General features: G+C 34.9%; 2 protein-coding genes across 7 annotated transcripts; one reads left to right on the top strand and one right to left on the bottom strand.

Annotated features, from left to right (window-relative positions):
* Positions 1-1,135: 1,135 nt before the first annotated feature.
* LOC127508070 (SLAM family member 5-like) lies at positions 1,136-12,049 on the bottom strand. 6 transcript variants are annotated; one of them, XR_007928666.1, is made up of 9 exons: positions 11,229-12,049; positions 10,369-11,081; positions 10,225-10,290; positions 10,064-10,137; positions 7,875-7,937; positions 7,565-7,655; positions 4,640-4,692; positions 2,164-2,463; positions 1,136-2,083 (listed from the first exon to the last, which is right to left on the bottom strand). XR_007928666.1 is itself a non-coding variant. In XM_051885668.1 (4 exons), exons 1-4 carry the CDS (start codon positions 11,275-11,277, stop codon positions 1,944-1,946), a joined length of 801 nt encoding a protein of 266 aa, XP_051741628.1. In that variant the 5' UTR covers positions 11,278-11,699; the 3' UTR covers positions 1,136-1,943. The 6 variants fall into 6 exon arrangements, 1 of the variants encoding a protein (XP_051741628.1); XR_007928665.1 differs by having other exon boundaries at positions 10,225-11,081; positions 11,229-12,044; XR_007928667.1 differs by having other exon boundaries at positions 4,640-7,448; positions 10,225-11,081; positions 11,229-11,377.
* Positions 11,807-21,064, top strand: LOC127508066 (hepatocyte cell adhesion molecule-like). Its single transcript, XM_051885661.1, has 6 exons — positions 11,807-11,930; positions 12,137-12,445; positions 12,609-12,896; positions 12,972-13,085; positions 13,926-13,990; positions 19,930-21,064. The coding sequence occupies exons 1-6, from the start codon at positions 11,894-11,896 to the stop codon at positions 19,978-19,980; spliced, it is 864 nt and encodes a 287-aa protein (XP_051741621.1). The 5' UTR covers positions 11,807-11,893; the 3' UTR covers positions 19,981-21,064.
* The last annotated feature ends 656 nt before the right edge of the window (positions 21,065-21,720 follow it).

The following is a 21,720-nucleotide window of genomic DNA, read 5'->3' as shown; positions in this document are numbered from 1 at the left end:
CAAGAAGATGTGGCATACGCAGGAGTCGTCATGCGACACTGATAGAAATGTGCTCCTGTTGAAGGGCTGTTAAAAAGGAAATGACTGGTTTTATTCCAGGGCTCTGAGCAGTGCTTTTGTTGTGTGTATGTTTGTAGATTGTTCTGCTATAGTAATGTGTTCAGACAGTTTTGTATTTCTCTGCTGGAGCCTGTATGAACCTGATTGAGCTTCACCTGCTCAGTGAACATGTTCTTTCACAGCTCTCTCACTGTGATGTTTTAAAGTGTAAAATGTTTATATGCAAGTCGTTTATTTCAAAATCTTCATATTTTATTGCTTTGACACTTATACCTTTACTCCCATTTTGTAGTTTATTGCTCATTTTGCTGTTTGATATTTTGTTGTAAATACAAAATAAATATATACATAAACAATAATATAAATGATTTCCACTGATATCCTCTATTTCATTGTGTACTATATTTCAAAATAACATCTTTTGTCTGGTCACATTCACATTCTGTATTTACTTACAACTATTTTTAACAGACACTTTTATTCAGAAAATAAAATCTTCTATGCCATTCATTGAGATAAAATAAAGTTAAGTCTTTAAAGTTAAAGACTGACATTAATCAATAAACATCTGAAGAAAAAATGATTTGGTATGAATGTTGTGTGAAATTATGTGATAAACAATCCCTTAAGCACCTGAAAAACATGAAGAAGGCGTGAAGTGTGAAAGTTAGCCAGGATGATCAAGTATGAATCCGTCTTGAGCCAAGGATTTCAATGACATAAGACACTTGAGCCTGTAACTTTAGGAGTTATGAGCAATTTTGATCCCAGCCTGATCACTTTTAGGGGAGAATAGTGATCCTCGGTAATTTTAACAATTAAAATAGAACAGACGGACGTGTTAATGTGCTAATGTTCTAAAAATTAACTGTCACCTCTTGTTTAGAGACACTTTAATGATTAACACGCTACAGTTTAATGCTCTTCTGATAAAATAAACATTGATAATCATTCTTTCATGACACCGAAACTCTCAGGAGCTAAAAGTGTCAAAAGCTGCAGTTACTTCTGCTTTTATGCATGTGAATGTGTGAGAGAGAGATGAAGTGTGAAAACCAGAGCAGAAACTGACCAGTGCATGGGAAATTTTGTTTTTAATACTGAACAAATACATTTAAATTTGCTTCTTTTAAACATTTTTGAAGATTATAGAACTATGAAATATAATGAGTGCTACAGGGTCTAAACCATCATCTGTGCTTGTGTTGTTTTGCCAAAAATTTGAGACTGAGGAGACGATTGAATTCTGATGAAACAATGACTCTCTCAGACAGTGAGTCTCTCATACAGACCCTGATGTAGCGCCTACTAGTGACTGAACTTTTAAAATTTTGAGGATTTTCACAGTAGGCCTCTATGTATTTTCAGTAAATCCTATTGCTGGTAGATGTTGTAACTACAGGTCTGGAAACACAAGACATCCTCCTTTTCTTAAGATCATTTAAACATAATTGTGTATTCAGATGAAATTTTTTAATCTATGTTACATGTATTACCAGTGACTGATACTTCTTTGGATGTTTTCAGGATGATGTTGTACGTTATCCTGTTCTAAAATGTATAGTGTATTTTAATTTTTTTAAAGGACCGTTAAGATTTTATAAAATGAATTAACATTTGACTTAAATCAGTGGTTGTCCTGGAGTAGCTAGCACCAGCCCTGCACATTGTGTATGTCTCCCTAATTTGACACTTCAGGTCTTGCAGTCTCTACTAATGAGCCAATGAGTTAAATCAGGTGTGATATCTATCTATCTATCTATCTATCTATCTGTCTGTTCATGAATGCTATTTACTCAAAAGGTTTCTTGTAATATACTTTAATCTCTCCAGTCATTCTGGATCATCTCCATCTTCCTGAGAGATTAATCAGAGTTTGATGGTTATTTCTGGACGCTCTTCTTCTGTTGAAGACTTCTGGATCTGATGTCATAAACCAGAACAACCACAGTAGCCACACCCACCACAGCAGAGAGAGCCAATCGGATCACAGCTTCAGTAAAGCCACAACAGTGGATACTCTCTTGTGAGACAAGAAATGAGCAATGTTAAAATAGAAATTTTGTTTAGTTTGTGAAAAAATATATAGTTCTGCTGTCGTACCTGCACATGTGTGACAGAGTTGAGTGTTGTTGAGGTGTTGAGTCTGGTTTCTGATGGGATTGTTCAGCACACAGCTGTAGGTGTTTTGATCCTCATATTCCACCTCCAGAGGTAGAGAGAGACTGATGCTGAGATCAGACACACTGATGCTGGACAATGAACTGTTTCCTTTGAACCAGGAGAGAGTCACATGACTCACATTCACAGCTGAACACACCAATGAACATGATGATGATGATGATGATGATGATGAAGAACATTGTGAAGAGTCTCTGCTGATGTCAGGAACAGGCAGACGAGCTGAAAAATATTGGAGAAATTTCATATAAGTGGTTATTAATATTGTGTCATTACTGCAAAAAAAAATGATGTGTTGGATTTACTTAAAATATGTATGCACAGTTTTTGCACCACACTTTTTAAATAAATCCAACTTGAAGCAATTTTATGTAAAACTAACAAGAAAAACTGTTATAGGTACTTATACAAACCCGATTCCAAAAAAGTTGGGACACTGTACAAATTGTGAATAAAAAAGGAATGCTATAATTTACAAATCTCATAAACTTATATTTTATTCACAATAGAATATAGATAACATATCAAATGTTGAAAGTGAGACATTTTGAAATGTCATGCCAAATATTGGCTCATTTTGGATTTCATGAGAGCTACACATTCCAAAACAGATGGGACAGGTAGCAATAAGAGGCCGGAAAAGTTAAATATACATATAAGGAACAGCTGGAGGACCAATTTGCAACTTATTAGGTCAATTGGCAACATGATTGGGTATAAAAAGAGCCTCTCAGAGTGGCAGTGTCTCTCAGAAGTCAAGATGGGCAGAGGATCACCAATTCCCCCAATGCTGCGGCGAAAAATAGTGGAGCAATATCAGAAAGGAGTTTCTCAGAGAAAAATTGCAAAGAGTTTGAAGTTATCCTCATCTACAGTGCATAATATCATCCAAAGATTCAGAGAATCTGGTACAATCTCTGTGCGTAAGGGTCAAGGCCGGAAAACCATACTGGATGCCTGTGATCTTCGGGCCCTTAGACAGCACTGCATCACATACAGGAATGCTACTGTAATGGAAATCACAACATGGGCTCAGGAATACTTCCAGAAAACACAATCCACCGTGTCATTCGCCGTTGCCGGCTAAAACTCTATAGGTCAAAAAAGAAGCCATATCTAAACATGATCCAGAAGCGCAGGCGTTTTCTCTGGGCCAAGGCTCATTTAAAATGGACTGTGGCAAAGTGGAAAACTGTTCTGTGGTCAGACGAATCAAAATTTGAAGTTCTTTTTGGAAAACTGGGACACCATGTCATCCGGACTAAAGAGGACAAAGACAACCCAAGTTGTTATCAGCGCTCAGTTCAGAAGCCTGCATCTCTGATGGTATGGGGTTGCATGAGTGCGTGTGGCATGGGCAGCTTACACATCTGGAAAGGCACCATCAATGCTGAAAGGTATATCCAAGTTCTAGAACAACATATGCTACCATCCAGACGTCGTCTCTTTCAGGGAAGACCTTGCATTTTCCAGCATGACAATGCCAGACCACATACTGCATCAATTACAACATCATGGCTGCGTAGAAGAAGGATCCGGGTACTGAAATGGCCAGCCTGCAGTCCAGATCTTTCACCCATAGAAAACATTTGGCGCATCATAAAGAGGAAGATGCGACAAAGAAGACCTAAGACAGTTGAGCAACTAGAAGCCTGTATTAGACAAGAATGGGACAACATTCCTATTCCTAAACTTGAGCAACTTGTCTCCTCAGTCCCCAGACGTTTGCAGACTGTTATAAAAAGAAGAGGGGATGCCACACAGTGGTAAACATGGCCTTGTCCCAACTTTTTTGAGATGTGTTGATGCCATGAAATTTAAAATCAACTTATTTTTCCCTTAAAATGATACATTTTCTCAGTTTAAATATTTGATATGTCATCTATGTTGTATTCTGAATAAAATATTGAAATTTGAAACTTCCACATCATTGCATTCCTTTTTTATTCACAATTTGTACAGTGTCCCAACTTTTTTGGAAACGGGTTTGTATATTTGTTAAATATATTTGTTTACTCAACATTTTTTACTTAAAAACACCAGTTCAAACTACCAAGTAATAGTAAGTTGTGTTGAAACAACTTAGAAATTTAATTTAAAACTTACTGTACTGTTCCAGAACATTAAATGTCTTTAGAATAAGCCAATAAAACATACAATTAGCAGAAAACAAAGCATTTTACTTCATTTTTGGACAGCATTTCAACAAAAGGTTTTCACACAATTAGTACAGAAATAAAGCATTTTAGGTTTTTTGACAGAGATTGCAATACTACTCTGGAAACAACAACAACTTATATAGTCTGAAACCAAAAATCATGACTGTAGTACTTCTGAAAAAAAAAAAAAAAATGTGACAATTTGACAAAAAGAAAGTTCCCATCATCCATGAATCCACCTTCGTGATCAGTGTGTGTGCTGTTCCAGTTCCTCAAGGTCACCATGACCATCCTAAAGAAAAGCATAGCAAATGTGTATTTACTTGCATTACTTTGTAGTTCCAGATTGTTTTATATTTTTCCCACTGTAAAACATTTATATAACACAAAATGAGTTACAATGTTTTGAAATAACAAGAAAACACCTTTATATTTAATAAATAAATGTTACAGTTTGTTTCATTTGTTTTATTGGGGGTGAAATTGATTTACTTCCATTATTAAGTTGATTATTGAGTTTTGAAGTAGGGATGTTAATTTACACAAATTCCCATGATCCACCGTCATTTAAATTAAAAATCAATTAATCATTAACCTTGAAACTGCAGTACAGGGAGTGCCAATTTCACTCAACACACCAGCTCCCTCACCGGCCTTTTTTTTTTTTTTTTTTTTTTTTTTTTTCCGCTAGTAGGATTGAAAAATGAATCAATGTGATTTATGCTAATTTGCAAAAGGTTGTTTTGCTATTATACAGGTGCTGGTCATATAATTAGAATATCATCAAAAAGTTGATTTATTTCACTAATTCCATTCAAAAAGTGAAACTTGTATATTATATTCATTCATTACACACAGACTGATATATTTCAAATGATTATTTCTTTTAATTTTGATGAATATAACTGACAACTAAGGAAAATCCCAAATTCAGTATCTCAGAAAATTAGAATATTACTTAAGACCAATACAAAGAAAGGATTTTTAGAAATCTTGGCCAACTGAAAAGTATGAACATGAAAAGTATGAGCATGTACAGCACTCAATACTTAGTTGGGGCTCCTTTTGCCTGAATTACTGCAGCAATGCGGCGTGGCATGGAGTCGATCAGTCTGTGGCACTGCTCAGGTGTTATAAGAGCCCAGGTTGCTCTGATAGTGGCCTTCAGCTCTTCTGCATTGTTGGGTCTGGCATATCGCATCTTCCTCTTCACAATACCCCATAGATTTTCTATGGGGTTAAGGTCAGGCGAGTTTGCTGGCCAATTAAGAACAGGGATACCATGGTCCTTAAACCAGGTACTGGTAGCTTTGGCACTGTGTGCAGGTGCCAAGTCCTCTTGGAAAATGAAATCTGCATCTCCATAAAGTTGGTCAGCAGCAGGAAGCATGAAGTGCTCTAAAACTTCCTGGTATACGGCTGCGTTGACCTTGGACCTCAGAAAACACAGTGGACCAACACCAGCAGATGACATGGCACCCCAAACCATCACTGACTGTGGAAACTTTACACTGGACCTCAAGCAACGTGGATTGTGTGCCTCTCCTCTCTTCCTCCAGACTCTGGGACCCTGATTTCCAAAGGAAATGCAAAATTTACTTTCATCAGAGAACATAACTTTGGAGCTCTCCGCAGCAGTCCAGTCTTTTTTGTCTTTAGCCCAGGCGAGACGCTTCTGACGCTGTCTGTTGTTCAATAGTGGCTTGACACAAGGAATGCGACAGCTGAAACCCATGTCTTGCATATGTCTGTGCGTAGTGGTTCTTGAAGCACTGACTCCAGCTGTAGTCCACTCTTTGTGAATCTCCCCCACATTTTTTGAATGGGTTTTGTTTCACAATCCTCTCCAGGGTGCGGTTATCCCTATTGCTTGTACACTTTTTTCTACCACATCTTTTCCTTCCCTTCGCCTCTCTATTAATGTGCTTGGACACAGAGCTCTGTGAACAGCCAGCCTCTTTTGCAATGACCTTTTGTGTCTTGCCCTCCTTGAGCAAGGTGTCAATGGTCGTCTTTTGGACAACTGTCAAGTCAGCAGTCTTCCCCATGATTGTGTAGCCTACAGAACTAGACTGAGAGACCATTTAAAGGCCTTTGCAGGTGTTTTGAGTTAATTAGCTGATTAGAGTGTGGCACCAGGTGTCTTCAATATTGAACCTTTTCACAATATTCTAATTTTCTGATATACTGAATTTGGGATTTTCCTTAGTTGTCAGTTATAATCATCAAAATTAAAAGAAATAAACATTTGAAATATATCAGTCTGTGTGTAATGAATGAATATAATATACAAGTTTCACTTTTTGAATGGAATTAGTGAAATAAATCAACTTTTTGATGATATTCTAATTATATGACCAGCACCTGTAAGTGTTCTTTTCATCACGGAAAATTTGGAGTGTATTTTTACTATTTGACAATCTTTCTGCCATCTGCATGTTGATGCCCCATAACACTACAGCCTCATTTACCTTCATTTGAAGTAAAATTATCCCAATTATTTCCTGCGTCTGCTGCTCGTTTATGGTGCATAACCACTCACCCTAATGATGCCTAATGAACCTTGCTTAATCAATCACTGATAAGTTTTATCGATTAAATTATTAATGCTGTGGTGGAGCGGTGATGAATATTGCTTTTGTAAATACTTTCCAACATTTCTGTATTAAATGTATCTTTTAACTGCATGCAAATTACAGCGAAGCTCAACACTTATATGGTGCAAAAAGGATTTAAACAGTGAATTTTGTATCAATCTGTTCTGGTAAACTCAGAGATGTTGATTCAGACGGCAATTAAATTACCACACGGCCTTGGTAACTGTCAAAAAACAGTAGTCAGTTCAGCCAGGCATTTTTATGTGGGTGGTGAGAGAAAAACACTGACATTCTGGATTCGGGCAGCAATATAATCACCAACCATCCCCTGTAAATGCTGAAAATATCTTACGTCCCCATGAGAAACAGTTACTGTCGACAAGGACTTATGTCTCTCTTATCTGACACGCTCAGCTGAGTTCATGGAGCTCTCTCCGGACGAGCTGATGATCTGAATCAATAAGTGTTAAATAAGGGAGACATGCAAAAATGTGCAGAACAGGGGTCCCCAAGACCAGGATTATAAACCACTGCCATATATAGTGTTAGATGTGTTCAGACACTCACCTGGTGATGCCTGATGAGATCATTAGTGTTGTCAGAGAGGTACAACATTAAACACTGAATCAACTTCTCTGTATATCTGAACAGGTTTGGTCTGAGAAGTACGTGAAACAAAAAATGGATTTTTATGGTGGATACACACAAGCTTTTATATCTAAACTGACTGAGAAAAATATGTCTTCAAAGCAGACAAATCACCCAAAATGCAGAAAATATGCAGGTTCACCTTTTTTCTTTTTTTTTCTTTTTTTTGGCAAAGCCATTTTTTCAAAAACAATTAATAATCAAGTGTGAAATTAACAAAAAATGTTACCTTCAGAAATTGTTCTAACAGGATCCACCATATCCTGCTATTTTTGCTCCACAACTGTTCACACTAAGATGAATGGAGAGAAAAATAACAGTATTGAACAACATAAAATATGATTAGGCTAGCTTTTTAAGTTTTTATTAGGGCCTGAGCACTGATGGTGTGAGGACCCTATTGTAATTGCTGAGTCAATTCTTCTTCTTCTCTGAAATGAATCTAATTTTTGAGGGCCTAAACATGCTCAAAAACTCATGAAACTTTGCACACACATCAGAAGTGGTGAAAATTTACATTTGATATGGGTTTCAGAATTAGGTGTGGCAAAATGGCTCGATAGCGCCACCTACAAAATTTCAATCAAGCGCCCTTTGCACTACGTTTCACGTACAGGTATGAAATTCAGTAGACAGATCTAACTGCCCAATACCTACAAAAAAGCCCCTGGGTGCAAAATCTGAAAACCAACAGGAAGTGAGATAATTTGAATTTTCTCTGCAAAATTTGTGCAATTTTTTGCCATTTCCAGATACAGTGTCTGATCTGCCCCAAACTTCACATGTTTGATAATAGTCCGGGCCTAAAGACATCTACATGACAATATTCATTTATAGTCAAAGTGCCACCTGCTGGAAGCAGGAAGTGTGGTGCATCAAAATGGCCTTGCCATATTTCTCCTCTATTTATCCACTTAAATGAATATCGCCCACTGTTCACAGTTTTCCTAAGGCCACTGGGTGGTGCGAGGGCCCTTTCTTCGCTGCTTGTGGCTTTAATTATATATTCTTTTTGGAGCTGAGTGAAAACTCAAGTTAACTAACTCAGTTACGTATATAAAATACAAAATTTGAGTAACTGTATTTCATTACAGTTACATTTTAAATGGATGGTAATCAAATTACAGTTACATTCGAAAAGTATTTTAAATGATCAAAGTGATTACTTTGATTTTTAATGTCATTTATTTCATTTAAACATGAATGTAAACTGTGACGGGCAATTCATGTAAACAACTGGTGATTCTCTGACTCGGACAGTCTGCATAATCATCCTAAGCTACAGTTCTGCTCATAAGTTTAATTCCCCTGCAGAATATGCATCATTTTAATAATTTTAACTAAATAAGAGGGATCATAAAAACTGCATGTTATTTAGTACTGTCTTGAATAAGCTTTTTCACATAACAGATGTTTACATACATTCCACAAGACCAAATGACTGAATTTTTATAAAAATTGCCCCATTCAAAAAGGTACATACCCTTGAATCTTAACTGTGTTGTCATTACCTGGATGATCCATGACTGTTTTCATATTTTGTGATAGTTGTTTGTGTCCCTTGTAATTGTGAAAAAAGGTAACTGTGACTTTTTAATCTCACAATTCTGACTTTTTTCCTCACAATTGTGAGATTTAAACTCACAATTGCATTTTATAAAGTCAGAATTAGAAGATTTAATCTCACAGTTACAAGTTATGAAGTCAGAATTGAGTGATAAATTGAGTGACTTTTTTTTCTGAAAAATTACAAATTTATATCTCACAATCTCACTAATTTTCTCACAATTCTGACTAGACAATTGTGCGTTTATATCTCACAATTCTGACTTTTTTCCTCAAAAAGTTTTTATCCTTAGAATTCTGACTTCTTTTCTCAATATCGCAATTTCAACTTTATATCACGCAATTCTGAGAAAAAAATAAAATAAAAACTCACAATTACCCTGTTTTTGTGTTACATACTTATGAGTATTCCAAAGTATTCTAAAGTAGGCTATTAAGTTATAAAAACTTGGGTAATCTATTTTGTGATCTGTAGTGAAATACATTTTAAAAGTAACCTTCCCAACCCTGGTTAGTTTTTATCTAATGCAATGTTCATGAATACATGCAAACACTATGCATTTAAGCAAGCACTCAACAATCTGTTCAATGGAAGCGCGCACATCTATAAAATATACTTGTGTGCAAACTGGTTTCTTGATTCATGTGCAATAAACTCACATGTACAAACTTGATGTATAGATAGAACTAGTTGCAAAGTATTCATAAATAACACATAATTGCTGAAGAATTCGTAGCAGTTCAAACTATGACTTTAACAAATCCCCATGACTACAAATGAAATAAACAACTGGACGTTAGACGACACACTCATATTTTATTTTGTTAATATAAAGCTAAACTTTAGCTTACCTCCTTTCACCATCTTCACCACATTGTACTTCAGAAAATGTTGCGTTGTGCTTCCAGTTTAGGAATAAACCCATCTAACATATAAATGTGTGTTAATGAATGTTTAAAAAGTCAAAATCTAATGTTTTACTTTGTTAATATAAAGCTAAACGTTAGCTTACCTCCTTTCACCATCGTCACCACATCACGCCTCAGAAAACGTATTGTGCTTCCGGTTTAGAAGCGCACTAACACAAACAAGTGTTTATGAATGTTTAAAAGGTCAAGCTCTAATATTTTACTTAATGTTTTTAAAGACAGTTTACCTGACAGAGTTCTCGCTGTCTTCATCACATCACTTAAAATGGCTCCAGCTTCGCTCATTGGCTGGATATAATATTTGCATATCACGCAGCTCACAAATACGTCAAATTTTAAGTTAGGTTTACTTAATTTTAACCAAGTTGTAATGCTAGTTGATGTTACTTAAATTATTTTTCATACACTTTTATTTTACATTTTTGTGTGAGAATTTGTATCTTAAAATTTTGTAAGTTATAAATTATATATATATTAGTTTAATCTGTTTTTCTTGATAAGTAACGGATGTTGAGCCAACAAATCTTTTTAGCATACATAAATAACAAAAATAACATGCATTTTGTTTCTGCAAGGTTAATGTAAACTTGACTAGGACTGTAAATAAAATAAGTAATTCTCTCCTCACCATAGACAGTGAGATTGATCGTGTTGATCGTGTCTCTGCTGCTGCTGGAGACTGTATAAAGTCCAGAGTCTGTGGTTCTGCTGTTGATGATGGTCAGAGATCCAGTCTGATCCAGTTTCAGTCTGTCTCTGAATCTCTCATCATCAATATCATAAAACACGCTCTTGTTGTTCTTCACTTTAGCTATGAGAATGTCACCAAACTTCCACTCGATCTCTTCATGTGTCTGTATTTGAGTGAGACTAGAGTTCAGAGAGACTGATTCTCCCTCAGTCACTGACTCTGACTTCACTGCATCAGCAACAAACACACCTGAACACAAACACAAACACCACATTTGGAGGTTTAGTCTGATAAAACTTGACAATATTAGAGGAAAAATGAATGATGGAGACAATAAAGTTCAGAATGGCTTGTATGTGGACAAATTAATATATAAAGAGAACTAGAAATACTTACCAGTCAGACTCCAGGAGAACAACCAGAAGAAAATGAATGTATCAAACATTTTTTAACAGTTTCAGAAATGTTACAATAATCAAGTCCTGCACTCTTGAAAATGTCGATTGTTCTGCCAGTGTGTAATGAAGATTTTTAGAGAAATCCAGCAGTTAAACTCGTCCAGTAGCTCCTCCCACACAGACAGTAATTCTTTTAAGTTTCAGAACTTTTTCTTTCTCAAAACAGAATTAGTCTTTCATTTCATTTCTTTTGGATCTTGACGGACACAACCCAGCATCTGAAATAAATAGAGGTTTGGGGCAAAAATGTCTCTAAATTTGATGTGATGTTGTTCCTGGAGAGCCTCTGAATGTCTGAACGTCTGGAGTCTGACACACTCAGTTCAGTTCATGAATCTTTTTTAAGAGCCACTGACCACTTGTTTTAATAAAGGATAATATTTTGATCATATTATTAGAAATAGTTCCCATTCTCTCCTTTCTAACTCATTTTGAGAAGGCATGGCAGTATCTGAAGGGAGGAGTTTAGTTTCACTGAACCACTTTCCAACAGACCCGCAGATTCATTCGCTTTAAGAAACATTCAACGTTTTCACGAGTGTCAGGATCCGACTATTATCACAGTTCTGTTGTCAAACTATTTCATAAAAACTGCTAAAGAAAATGTTTATTTTCATCAGTTTGTGCTTGTGTCAGGCTGGTGAGTATTTTTATGGCCTCACTTCAGTTTATTTTATCATTTGCCTACAAACACATTAATCCATCATTCATTTTGCTTCTAATATTTTCCAGTTGTATAAAATTAATATAGTCAGATATTTTTGTTGATGCTGCTGTCCCTTTCATTGACTGTATATTGAAATGAGTGAAGAATTAATTCGAGTTATTATGTGTGTTTGTGTTCAGGTGTGTTTGTTGCTGATGCAGTGAAGTCAGAGTCAGTGACTGAGGGAGAATCAGTCTCTCTGAACTCTAGTCTCACTCAAATACAGACACATGAAGAGATCGAGTGGAGGTTTGGTGACATTCTCATAGCTAAAATGAAGAACAACAAGAGCGTGTTTTATGATACTGATAAAGAGAGTTTCAAAGACAGACTGAAACTGGATCAGACTGGATCTCTGACCATCATCAACAGCAGAACCACAGACTCTGGACTTTATACAGTCTCCAGCAGCAGAGACACGATCAACACGATCAATCTCACTGTCTATGGTGAGGAGAGAATTACTGTCTGTTTGATTTATTAATTATACATTATGATTAAACTGTATAATATTTGTTTATCAGCTTGTTTAATTAAATTTTTTTAATATCAATAAACTGGAAAAGATCACAGTGATTCTACTGAATCTGATTTATTCTGTCATGTTTTCAGCTCGTCTGCCTGTTCCTGTCATCAGCAGTAACTCTTCATCTTCATCATCATCATCATCATCATGTTCATTGGTGTGTTCAGCTGTGAATGTGAGTCATGTGACTCTCTCCTGGTTCAAAGGAAACAGTGTATTCTCCAGCATCAGAGTGTCTGATCTCAGCAGCCGGTCTGATCTTCTTCTCCATCTGGAGTGTGTGGATGATTCCTACAGCTGTGTGCTGAACAATCCCATCAGAAACCAGACTCAACACCTCAACAACACTCAACTCTGTCACACATGTGCTGCAGGTACTTCACTGATGATATCTGGTGTTTCTGCACACATTGATCTGGGCTAATGACTGTCTCTTTCATGTCCTCCAGTCTCTCTGACAGTGCTGATCTCTGCTGCTGCTGCTGCTGCTGGATCTCTGTTGATTGTTGCTGCTGTCGGGATCTTCTGCATCTGCAGGAAACACAGAAACACACACAGAGAAGGCAAGTATTACCTGTATGCAGGGCTTGACATTAACTTTTTTGCTCACCAGCCACTGTGGCTAGTGGTTTTCCAAAGTTACTAGCCACTCAGCATTTTCACTGGCCACAACTTTGCTGTTGGGAAATTATATTTTAGGGGTGGGTAATATGACCATAATATGATAAATTTTATAATCAAGTTTTTTTTTTTTTTTAGGCTATATAAAAAGAACAAAGAAGCAAATTATCAAATTACAAATAGGCTACAATAGTAAATGAAATAACCTAAACTCTTTTTTCAGATACAGTAGGTTTATTTGACATTTATTTCTTCTGTTGTTTGATTAACATTAATGACATATAGATAATTGGGCTGATGAATGCATGTACGTAATATACTGACACATATCCAGTTTTTACCCACCTGTTTACATCCACTTAAGCCATAACCGACTGTATCCACGCGAGATACTCCACACGATGAACATTTTGACATCTGTGTGTATATATATTTGACTATTTAGGCGCGAGGAGAACTGATCGCGCGCGCGAGAGAGCGCTTCTGTTATGTGTCATTTAGCGCGATCCCGCCTTCACTAACTGCAAGTTAATCGATAACGAATTGTGATCGGATTGTAATTTTGTGCTACGACGAGTTTAGCTACCTTTCATTTGAAATTATATTCCACCCGCCAAAGTGTCTAGTGGAAGTGGCTGTCTTACCCACCACAGCTGAAATCTACCCACATTTGGCGGGTTGGTGGGTGTTTATGTCAAGCCCTGCCTGTATGTATATGTGTGTGTATAATTCTCAAACATCATCTCTCTGAGTGTTTGTTTCTGTCATTATTGTTGAAACAGAGACTCAAGCAGAAGAGATCACTTACGCTGATCCCACATTCTACAAAAGAAACAGAAATAAACCGGTAAGATCTTTGATTTCAGTGTATGGTGTGTCTCTGTGTTGTTTCAGTCTGATTTTACTGTGTGTGTGTGTGTGTGTGTGTGTTTAATGATTCACACACACAGCAGCAGCTCAACATATATTTATAAAGCAGTAGATGTGTTTGTGGATTTACACTGTAGACCATCATTTAGAGACACACAAACATTAGTCCGCTGACACACAACTTTAAAATACAGCAGTGAATCCTCTAAATCAGGCTTTTCACACTTCAGAAGTGGATCCTGAAATATGAGGAAATAAGGACCACCATCCTGAAATTTAAAATGCATCTGCCCATTTAATATACTGGAATATGTAATATTATAAATCTTAAAATATCTTTGAAGTTACATTATTTTCTTCTCACTATAATACTGATAAATGTATTATTTATTTATTTAAATATTTATTTAAATGTTATTTATTATAAACATTAGTTTAATAGACTAATAACTAATAATTTTATTGTAATAACATTTTTTTATTCATTTACTTTATCTAATACAGTTTTCTCTAGATTTTAATCTTATTTGTTTTAATTCTTTTACAGTTTTTCTCTGCATTTTTACATTTTAATCATGTTAATTTAACATTTAATAACTTTATTTACTTATTTTAATCTAATTTATATAATTATGTATTCTCTGGTTTTTTATCATGTTAATTTAATGTTTAGTAGTGTTTTATTTATTTATTTATTTTAATTAATTAATTTTATATTATGGTTTTCTCTAGACTTTTCCATGTTTATTTAATATATTATATATTTAATATATTATTATTATTATTATTATACATTTTTACAGTTTTTCTCAGACTTTTTGTATGTTTATGGAGTTAATTTTATTTATTTACTTATTTATATCTAATTGATTTATTTTAATTTTATTCAATTTTTACATTTTCATCATATGTTAATTTAACATTTATTTATTATTTATTTACTTACTATCTAATATATTTATTTTAAATGTATTTGTTTATTTTTTGTTTTTATCATGTTAATTTAAAAATTTAATCATGTTTCATTTATTTATTTATTTATTTATTTAAATATATATATATATATATATATATATATATATATATATATATATATACACACATATATATATATATATATATATATATATATATATATTTAACATTTTTATGTTTTTTTTCTAGGCTTTTCCATGTTTATTTAATATAATTTATTTACTTATTATTATTATTATTATACATTTTTACAGTTTTTCTTATACTTTTTCACGGACCACTTGTTTATGGAGATTATGGATATAATAAAGTAGGCATGTGCGCGTCATGATATTTTGGTATGTCGCTTATTTCCAGTTTAGGCCTACAGACCTTATTCACAGCAGCAGCTTATTTGATTTTGACGGGAATTCTTCTTTTGTGGATTTACTGGCAGCTTTTAAACCAACATTTACGGAAACTGAAAGTGGGGTGTATTACAGTTAATTGTTCAGTTCAGTTTCATAATTGCTTAGAATTTTTTTATATGCAGTTGTCACTACCTGAATATTTTGGGAAAAAAAAAAAAATAAACAAATAGAAAAATACTGAAATACTACATGAAATCCATCCTTACCCTTACAAAGAAGTATGCTTAAAAAAAAAAGAAGTATTCTTAAGTAATGTTCAAGTATATTTTTAAGTATACTTTATGTAGTAAGTATACTTTGTACTAGCAGTATACTTGTAGTGTACTATTTCAATACTGCTTGGGAGTAAATTGGCCCACTTTTTAGTATATACTTTTAAGTATACTTTAAGTGTAACAGTAGTAAGAATTGAGGACCCAACTAGTTTAAATCTACGTTTTTAGTTTGAACTGGATGGCACTAATTTCCTCAATTTTGATGAAAAGAAAACAGAAGTTATGTTGTTTATGCCGGGGGGTACCTGTGAGTCAGTAGATTTAAACCTTGGTGGATTGAAACCATTTGTGAAGCCCTATGTAAAAAACTTGGGTGTTATCATGGAGTGTTTTTTTTAAATTAGACAAACAGATTAACTCGGTAGTTAAATCTAGTTTTTTTCCAAATTGAGACAACTCACCAAGATGAAATCTTTCTTGTCTCTTAAAGACTTTAAAAGAATTGTACATATTTTTATTTCAAGTCGCATAGATTATTGTAATGGCCTCTATTTAGGTAGTCAGGCCTCTCTCTCCAGACTGCAGATGGTCCAGAATGCAGCTCGCCTGTTGACGGGTACACGAAAGCGGGAACACATCACCCCCGTTCTCGCGTCTCTTCACTGGCTACCTGTCCATTATAGGATTCAATTTAAAATTTTTGGTACTTGTTTTTAAATCTCTTAATGGTTTAGCACCAAGGTATCTTTCGGATTTGATCAATCTGCATGCTCCGTTAAGAGCACTTAGGTCTGCTGACCATTTGCTTTTAGCTGTCCCACAGGTAAAGTTGAAGAGCAGGGGTGACCAAGCCTTTGCAGCGGCTGCCCCGAAGCTTTGGAATAGTTTGCCCCTCTACATTAGACAGGCTCAAACACTTGCTGCTTTTAAATCTAGCCTAAAAGCTTATTTTTATAGTCTGGCATTTGACGCTATGTGAGAGCTGCTTTCTTTTATTGTTTTTATTGTGTTTTAGTGTCTTCTTTCATGGTGTTGACTGTTTGTATCTTTTATATTTTTATCTTATGTGTGTACAGCACTTTGATAAACACTTGCTGTTTTAAAAAAGTTCTTTATAAATAAACTTTGACTTTGAACTGCAACTATACTACATTTACATTTATTCATTTGGCAGACACTTTTATCCAAAGCGACTTACAAGTGAGGGATACAACAAGCGATTCATCATGACGAGGCAAATGGACACAAGAAGTGCTCACCATACAAGTCTTAGGCAGTGCTCAGATTATCATAAGCCAGAATAGGGAGGGATTAAAAAAAAAAAAAAAGAATAGGGAGGTTAAATAATGGAGGTTAAGTGCTCCCGAAAGAGATGAGTTTTCAGCTGTCTTTTGAATATTGCCAGGGATTCTGCATTCCGGATAAAGGCAGGAAGATCGTTCCACCAGCAAGGAACAATGAATGAGAATGTTCTGGAGAGTGATTTAGTGCCTCTCTGTGATGGTACCACAAGCCTTCGCTCTTTTAATGAGCATAGACTCGTAAGAGTGAGTGGAAGTAGGAGGGTGCTGAGCCTGTGGTAGATCTGTAAGCAAGCGTCAACACCTTGAACTTGATGCGAGCAGCAGGTGGTAGCCAGTGAAGAGAGATGAAGAGAAGCGTGACGTGGGCTCTTTTGGGCTCGTTAAAGACAAGACGTGCTGCAGCGTTCTGAATCATTTGTAGAGGTTTGTTTTGCACATGATGGAAGTCCAGCCAGAAGAGCACTGCAGTAATCAAGCCTAGAAATAACCAGGGCCTGGACGAGAAGTTGTGTTGCATGTTCTGTTAGAAAGAGCCTGATTTTCCTGATGTTGTGTAGTGAAAATCTGAATGACCGAGCTCGTCTTTGCAATGTGTTCTTTTAAGGTCAGCTGGTCATCAAAGAAGATAGAAGTGAACTTATAGGTATTCTGATATTTTACTAGTTAAAGTTATGAATAAGCTGGTGTGATCCAAAACAATGACAAAATTTGCATTTAGATATAAGCATTCAAAACTTACAGTCTCTCACTTCTGCTAAAATGGATCACGGATTTTCATGACATCACATCACACTTCAGCTTCTCATCAAATCTTATGACCAATCAAATGCTCTCTAGAATCTGAAGTCCCGCCTCCTCCTACACTTACAGATGCTGAAGCCTCGGCTGAAACCGGTCATTTGTTCATACATTTACTAGTTTCTATGTGGTGAATGGCATATAGTGCACTATATAGAGGATAGGGAACGATTCAGACAGAGTAAATATGCTTTTCTTGAACGCGCATGAAGTCTGTTTACACGTTAGTGTCACATGAACTGCCAAAGCATGAGCCAGTCTGCTCTGGTCCAGAGACACGAGAACACAGAGTGAATCACACGTGTGAGTCGGCTCAGACCACAAACGTTCAGACACATTTGAATTCTACAAACAATGCTATATTTTTAAAAAAATATGCAGGAGAAACGGTTAGAGATTATGAGGAAAATTGGGTTTTATGAGCTCAACGGCTCTGGCCGAGCTGTGATCTAGGCAAAACGCTATTGGCTATTCTTAAAAAAGGGGAGGAGCTTCTAGATATATCCTGCCCTGTCTTCCTGTTTCATTGGAAATTACATCAACACAGTGAATAAAGCTGTGCTTTCCGAGACACTTCAGTGGGCCTTTAAAGAATACTCTCAGTAAACTACTTAGTTTTATACAGCAAGTATACTTGTAAGCTTTTTTTTAAGTGAACTCAACATCATACTTTATGCTACTATGTCCCTATATTTAAGTATTGCATTTTATATATGAAATATACCTTCAACTGTACTTGAACTCTTCCCCGCCAGCATTTTTTTTTTAAATAGTTGCCAGCCAGCACCAACATTTTTTTTATCATTTTCACAAAACTTTCATGGCCCCCAGAATAATTTGTTATATGAATATCTGAACATACAATACAGTATATCAAAAGAAAGAACGCGGCCTCTGCTTTTAAACGATAACAACATCGACAAATCATTTTAAGCTTCATGCAATTTTTTTTATCAACACTTGAATGTAAGTTTAATAAATAAACAAATAAACAACATTTTGAACAAAAATCTGAGAAAAGACTAACTCTGAACTGGATTCAATGTGGAACAGAGATTTATATTGTATTTATCAGCATCGTTTCCCTAATAAAATCAAAGAAAAATTTACTATTTATTCTTTATTCTTTATAGCTTTATACTATTTTTTACTATTTTCACTTGATCATTTTATTTAAACCTTTAAATTCTTGAATTCCATTTTTCTTTATTTCTTCTATCATATTGTTCCTTTCTTGTTCATACTTCATACATTCAAGAATCACATGTGGTGTTTCTTCAGCATGACATTGTTCACATGATCCGTCTGGACGTTTCCCTGTAATTTTAAGTGTGTTATTTAAATTTGAATGACCTAACATTATTCTATTGCTATCATTTCTACAGTACAGACTGCCAAACTATTTGAAGTTCACTTTATTCCACTGATTCCACTGTCTGGAACTAAAAAAGCAGCCCCAGTTATCTGACGCTCTGGATCTTTTGATTCATCTGTATATACTGGGAATATTGGGTTCTGATCTATTGTTCCATTATTCCTCTCTTTTCCAATAAATTCATCAACCTTTCCGTAATCATCCTTTCCATAATTTTACAAACATGTGACGTAAGAGCTATTGGTCTATAATTAGAAGGTTTTGAAGGGTCTTTTCCCTGCTTCCTTATAGGAATTATTATAGATTCTTTCCAAGCTTTTGGTAGTCTTCCTTCCTCTCACACTCTATTATACAATTTGAAAATTTTCCCCACAGCCCCATCTTCAAGATGTCTCAGCATTATATTTCCGATCTGATCCTTTCCTGGAGACGAATGTGTATAATTTGAATTATGCTTGTGTTTTTATTTGATTTACAAGATTTGTAATAGCGCCCCCTAACATATAACAACAAAACATGGATTGCTGGAGTAGAAGTATAGGCCAAATATAGTTTTTCTGTTAGTATAAGTCAAGTATACTTCAATGTGATTTTAAGTTTACTTCTGAGAAGTACATACAAAGTAGACTGAAAGTATACACTCTTATTTTTAGTTTAAAGAAGTATACTAATAGCACACTTGAATAAACTTCTTTTCATAACACTTGGGACCTGTTGTGAGGAAATTGCTGACAAAAGTATTTCTGCTGTATTTTCTGTGCTTGTGGCAAGAGGATTGATAGATGTGCCAATAATGTGATGAATACATTGATGAACGGTGCTTTTGTGTTTTCTTTCAGAGGCCTAGAGAGGAGGATAATGTGGTGTACGCAGGAGTCTCGAGATGTTGATCAGATCTTGATCATTTGAAAGATTTCCCAATAATTTTAAAGTTATACATAAATACCGGCCTGCATCATATTAGCTGAATGACATCCAGCACTTGTTTTGCATTGAGCCAGATGTTTTCTGTTACAGATATTATTAAATTACATTAAATAATTAAATTACATTAAATTACAAATAATATGGAAAAACTGTATATAATTATATAATATTTTATATATTTTAATATTTATTTTTTTCTCATTTTTTAATTGTGACCAAATTATGTAATATTAAGCCGTTTTTTTTTTTGTTTTTTTTTAAAGTAATAATTTTTTAAGACTCAGGGATAAGTAATAAATGAAATCAAATTTGCCAAAAAAAAAAAAAAAAAAGAAGAAGAAGAAGAAGAAAAAACACTGTTCCAAATGTGCTTTTATTTGTGTTTTGTTTAATATAAAGTTTCTGTGAAGGATTTTTGTCAGTTAATGGCTGTGGTGTTCACAGTCCATGTCAAAAGGTCAAATATTATACATTAATAATGTCATATTAATGGATTTTAATTGAGGAGATTTTAACAGTGTTTTTGATTTATTTTATTTATGCTTGTTGTGTTCACGCCACATCGTAATTACTGTAATTACCGTATATTATAATTTGTAATTTGTAATTTTCTGAGAGCTCCAACTTCTTCCTGACTGCTGGAGATTCATTTTGGGATCAATAATGTTGTGACAGAAGCACATAATTCTGAATCTGATGACATGAACAAATAAAATCATGTGTTTCTCATCTCGTAATAACAGTAATCACGACATGGCAGTGAACAAATCATGTTTTCAATAGATTTGTCAGTCTTGTTTGTCTCTGTTGAAGCACCAACTAATGTGTTATTTCACTAACAGCTCTCTCTCTCTCTGTCTCTCTCTCGCTCTCTCTCTCTCTCTCTCTCTCTGTGTCTCTGTCTCTCTCTCTCTCTGTCTCTCTCTCTCTGTGACATTTTATAAAGTTCTTAAAAGTTTATATGCAAGATATATCTATATTTCACATTTTTCCACATTTCTACATGCCTCCTTTTGTACAATTTTAAATAAAAATGCTTTAATATCATTTTTAAATTCTTCAGCCTCCTTCTTGTCCCTTTCATATGCATTTCTACTCACAGTTTATGTGATTTTACACAATTATTCTGTTAGTCTTGAAAAATAAATACATGTAAACACAGTTAAAACTATTTCAGGTGTCTTGATTTAGCTTCACATGAGCACCAAGACTGATATAACCACTGAGAATAACAGATCCATACACAATATCCACTGACAATAACATGCACTGCTTTTCAAGATATTAAACCACTTCGTTTTATTTCTGGATTCTACATTTACTTACATGTAATCATTTAGCAGACACTTTTATCCATATAATAAACACTAGAGAAACTACCAGACCATTCAAAGAAAACACTATTAGAAAATTGGTGTAATATTCAGTGAATTCACAATTAAACTTTAAAAATATCTTTTTAAAAGCTGACAAACAATCGCTCTCATCACGGCTGTGGGTGAAAACACACTGTCAAACAGTTCGAAGAAGACGCTGACCACTGGAGTGGAAAAAACAATGAGTGTGAAATGAGACGAAAAATAAACTGATCACACGGTCGCAAAAATAAATGTGTGAACTTGAGTCATTTCTTCAGTTTATATTCCACTCTGCTCTTAGTTTGATCTTTATCTCTCATCACATATACTTGAGCACATTTGTTC

This window comes from Ctenopharyngodon idella, chromosome 3 (assembly GCF_019924925.1).
Source record: "Ctenopharyngodon idella isolate HZGC_01 chromosome 3, HZGC01, whole genome shotgun sequence".
In the NCBI taxonomy this organism is placed as follows: domain Eukaryota; kingdom Metazoa; phylum Chordata; class Actinopteri; order Cypriniformes; family Xenocyprididae; genus Ctenopharyngodon; species Ctenopharyngodon idella.
Note: the sequence above shows the minus strand (reverse complement) of the source record. Positions and strands in the feature narration are given on the sequence as shown.

What these genes read in the sequence shown, in the direction of transcription:
- LOC127508066 (XM_051885661.1), top strand. Translation starts at nt 11,894, where the DNA reads ATGTTTATTTTCATCAGTTTGTGCTTGTGTCAGGCTG. An exon ending in TTTGTGCTTGTGTCAGGCTG is followed by an intron (nt 11,931 to 12,136) that starts GTGAGTATTTTT and finishes GTTTGTGTTCAG; the next exon opens with GTGTGTTTGTTGCTGATGCA. An exon ending in CAGAAACACACACAGAGAAG is followed by an intron (nt 13,086 to 13,925) that starts GCAAGTATTACC and finishes TTGTTGAAACAG; the next exon opens with AGACTCAAGCAGAAGAGATC.
- LOC127508070 (XM_051885668.1), bottom strand. Translation starts at nt 11,277, where the DNA reads ATGTTTGATACATTCATTTTCTTCTGGTTGTTCTCCTGGAGTCTGACT. An exon ending in GTTCTCCTGGAGTCTGACTG is followed by an intron (nt 11,082 to 11,228) that starts GTAAGTATTTCT and finishes GTTTGTGTTCAG; the next exon opens with GTGTGTTTGTTGCTGATGCA. An exon ending in GATCAATCTCACTGTCTATG is followed by an intron (nt 2,464 to 10,769) that starts GTGAGGAGAGAA and finishes AATATTTTTCAG; the next exon opens with CTCGTCTGCCTGTTCCTGAC.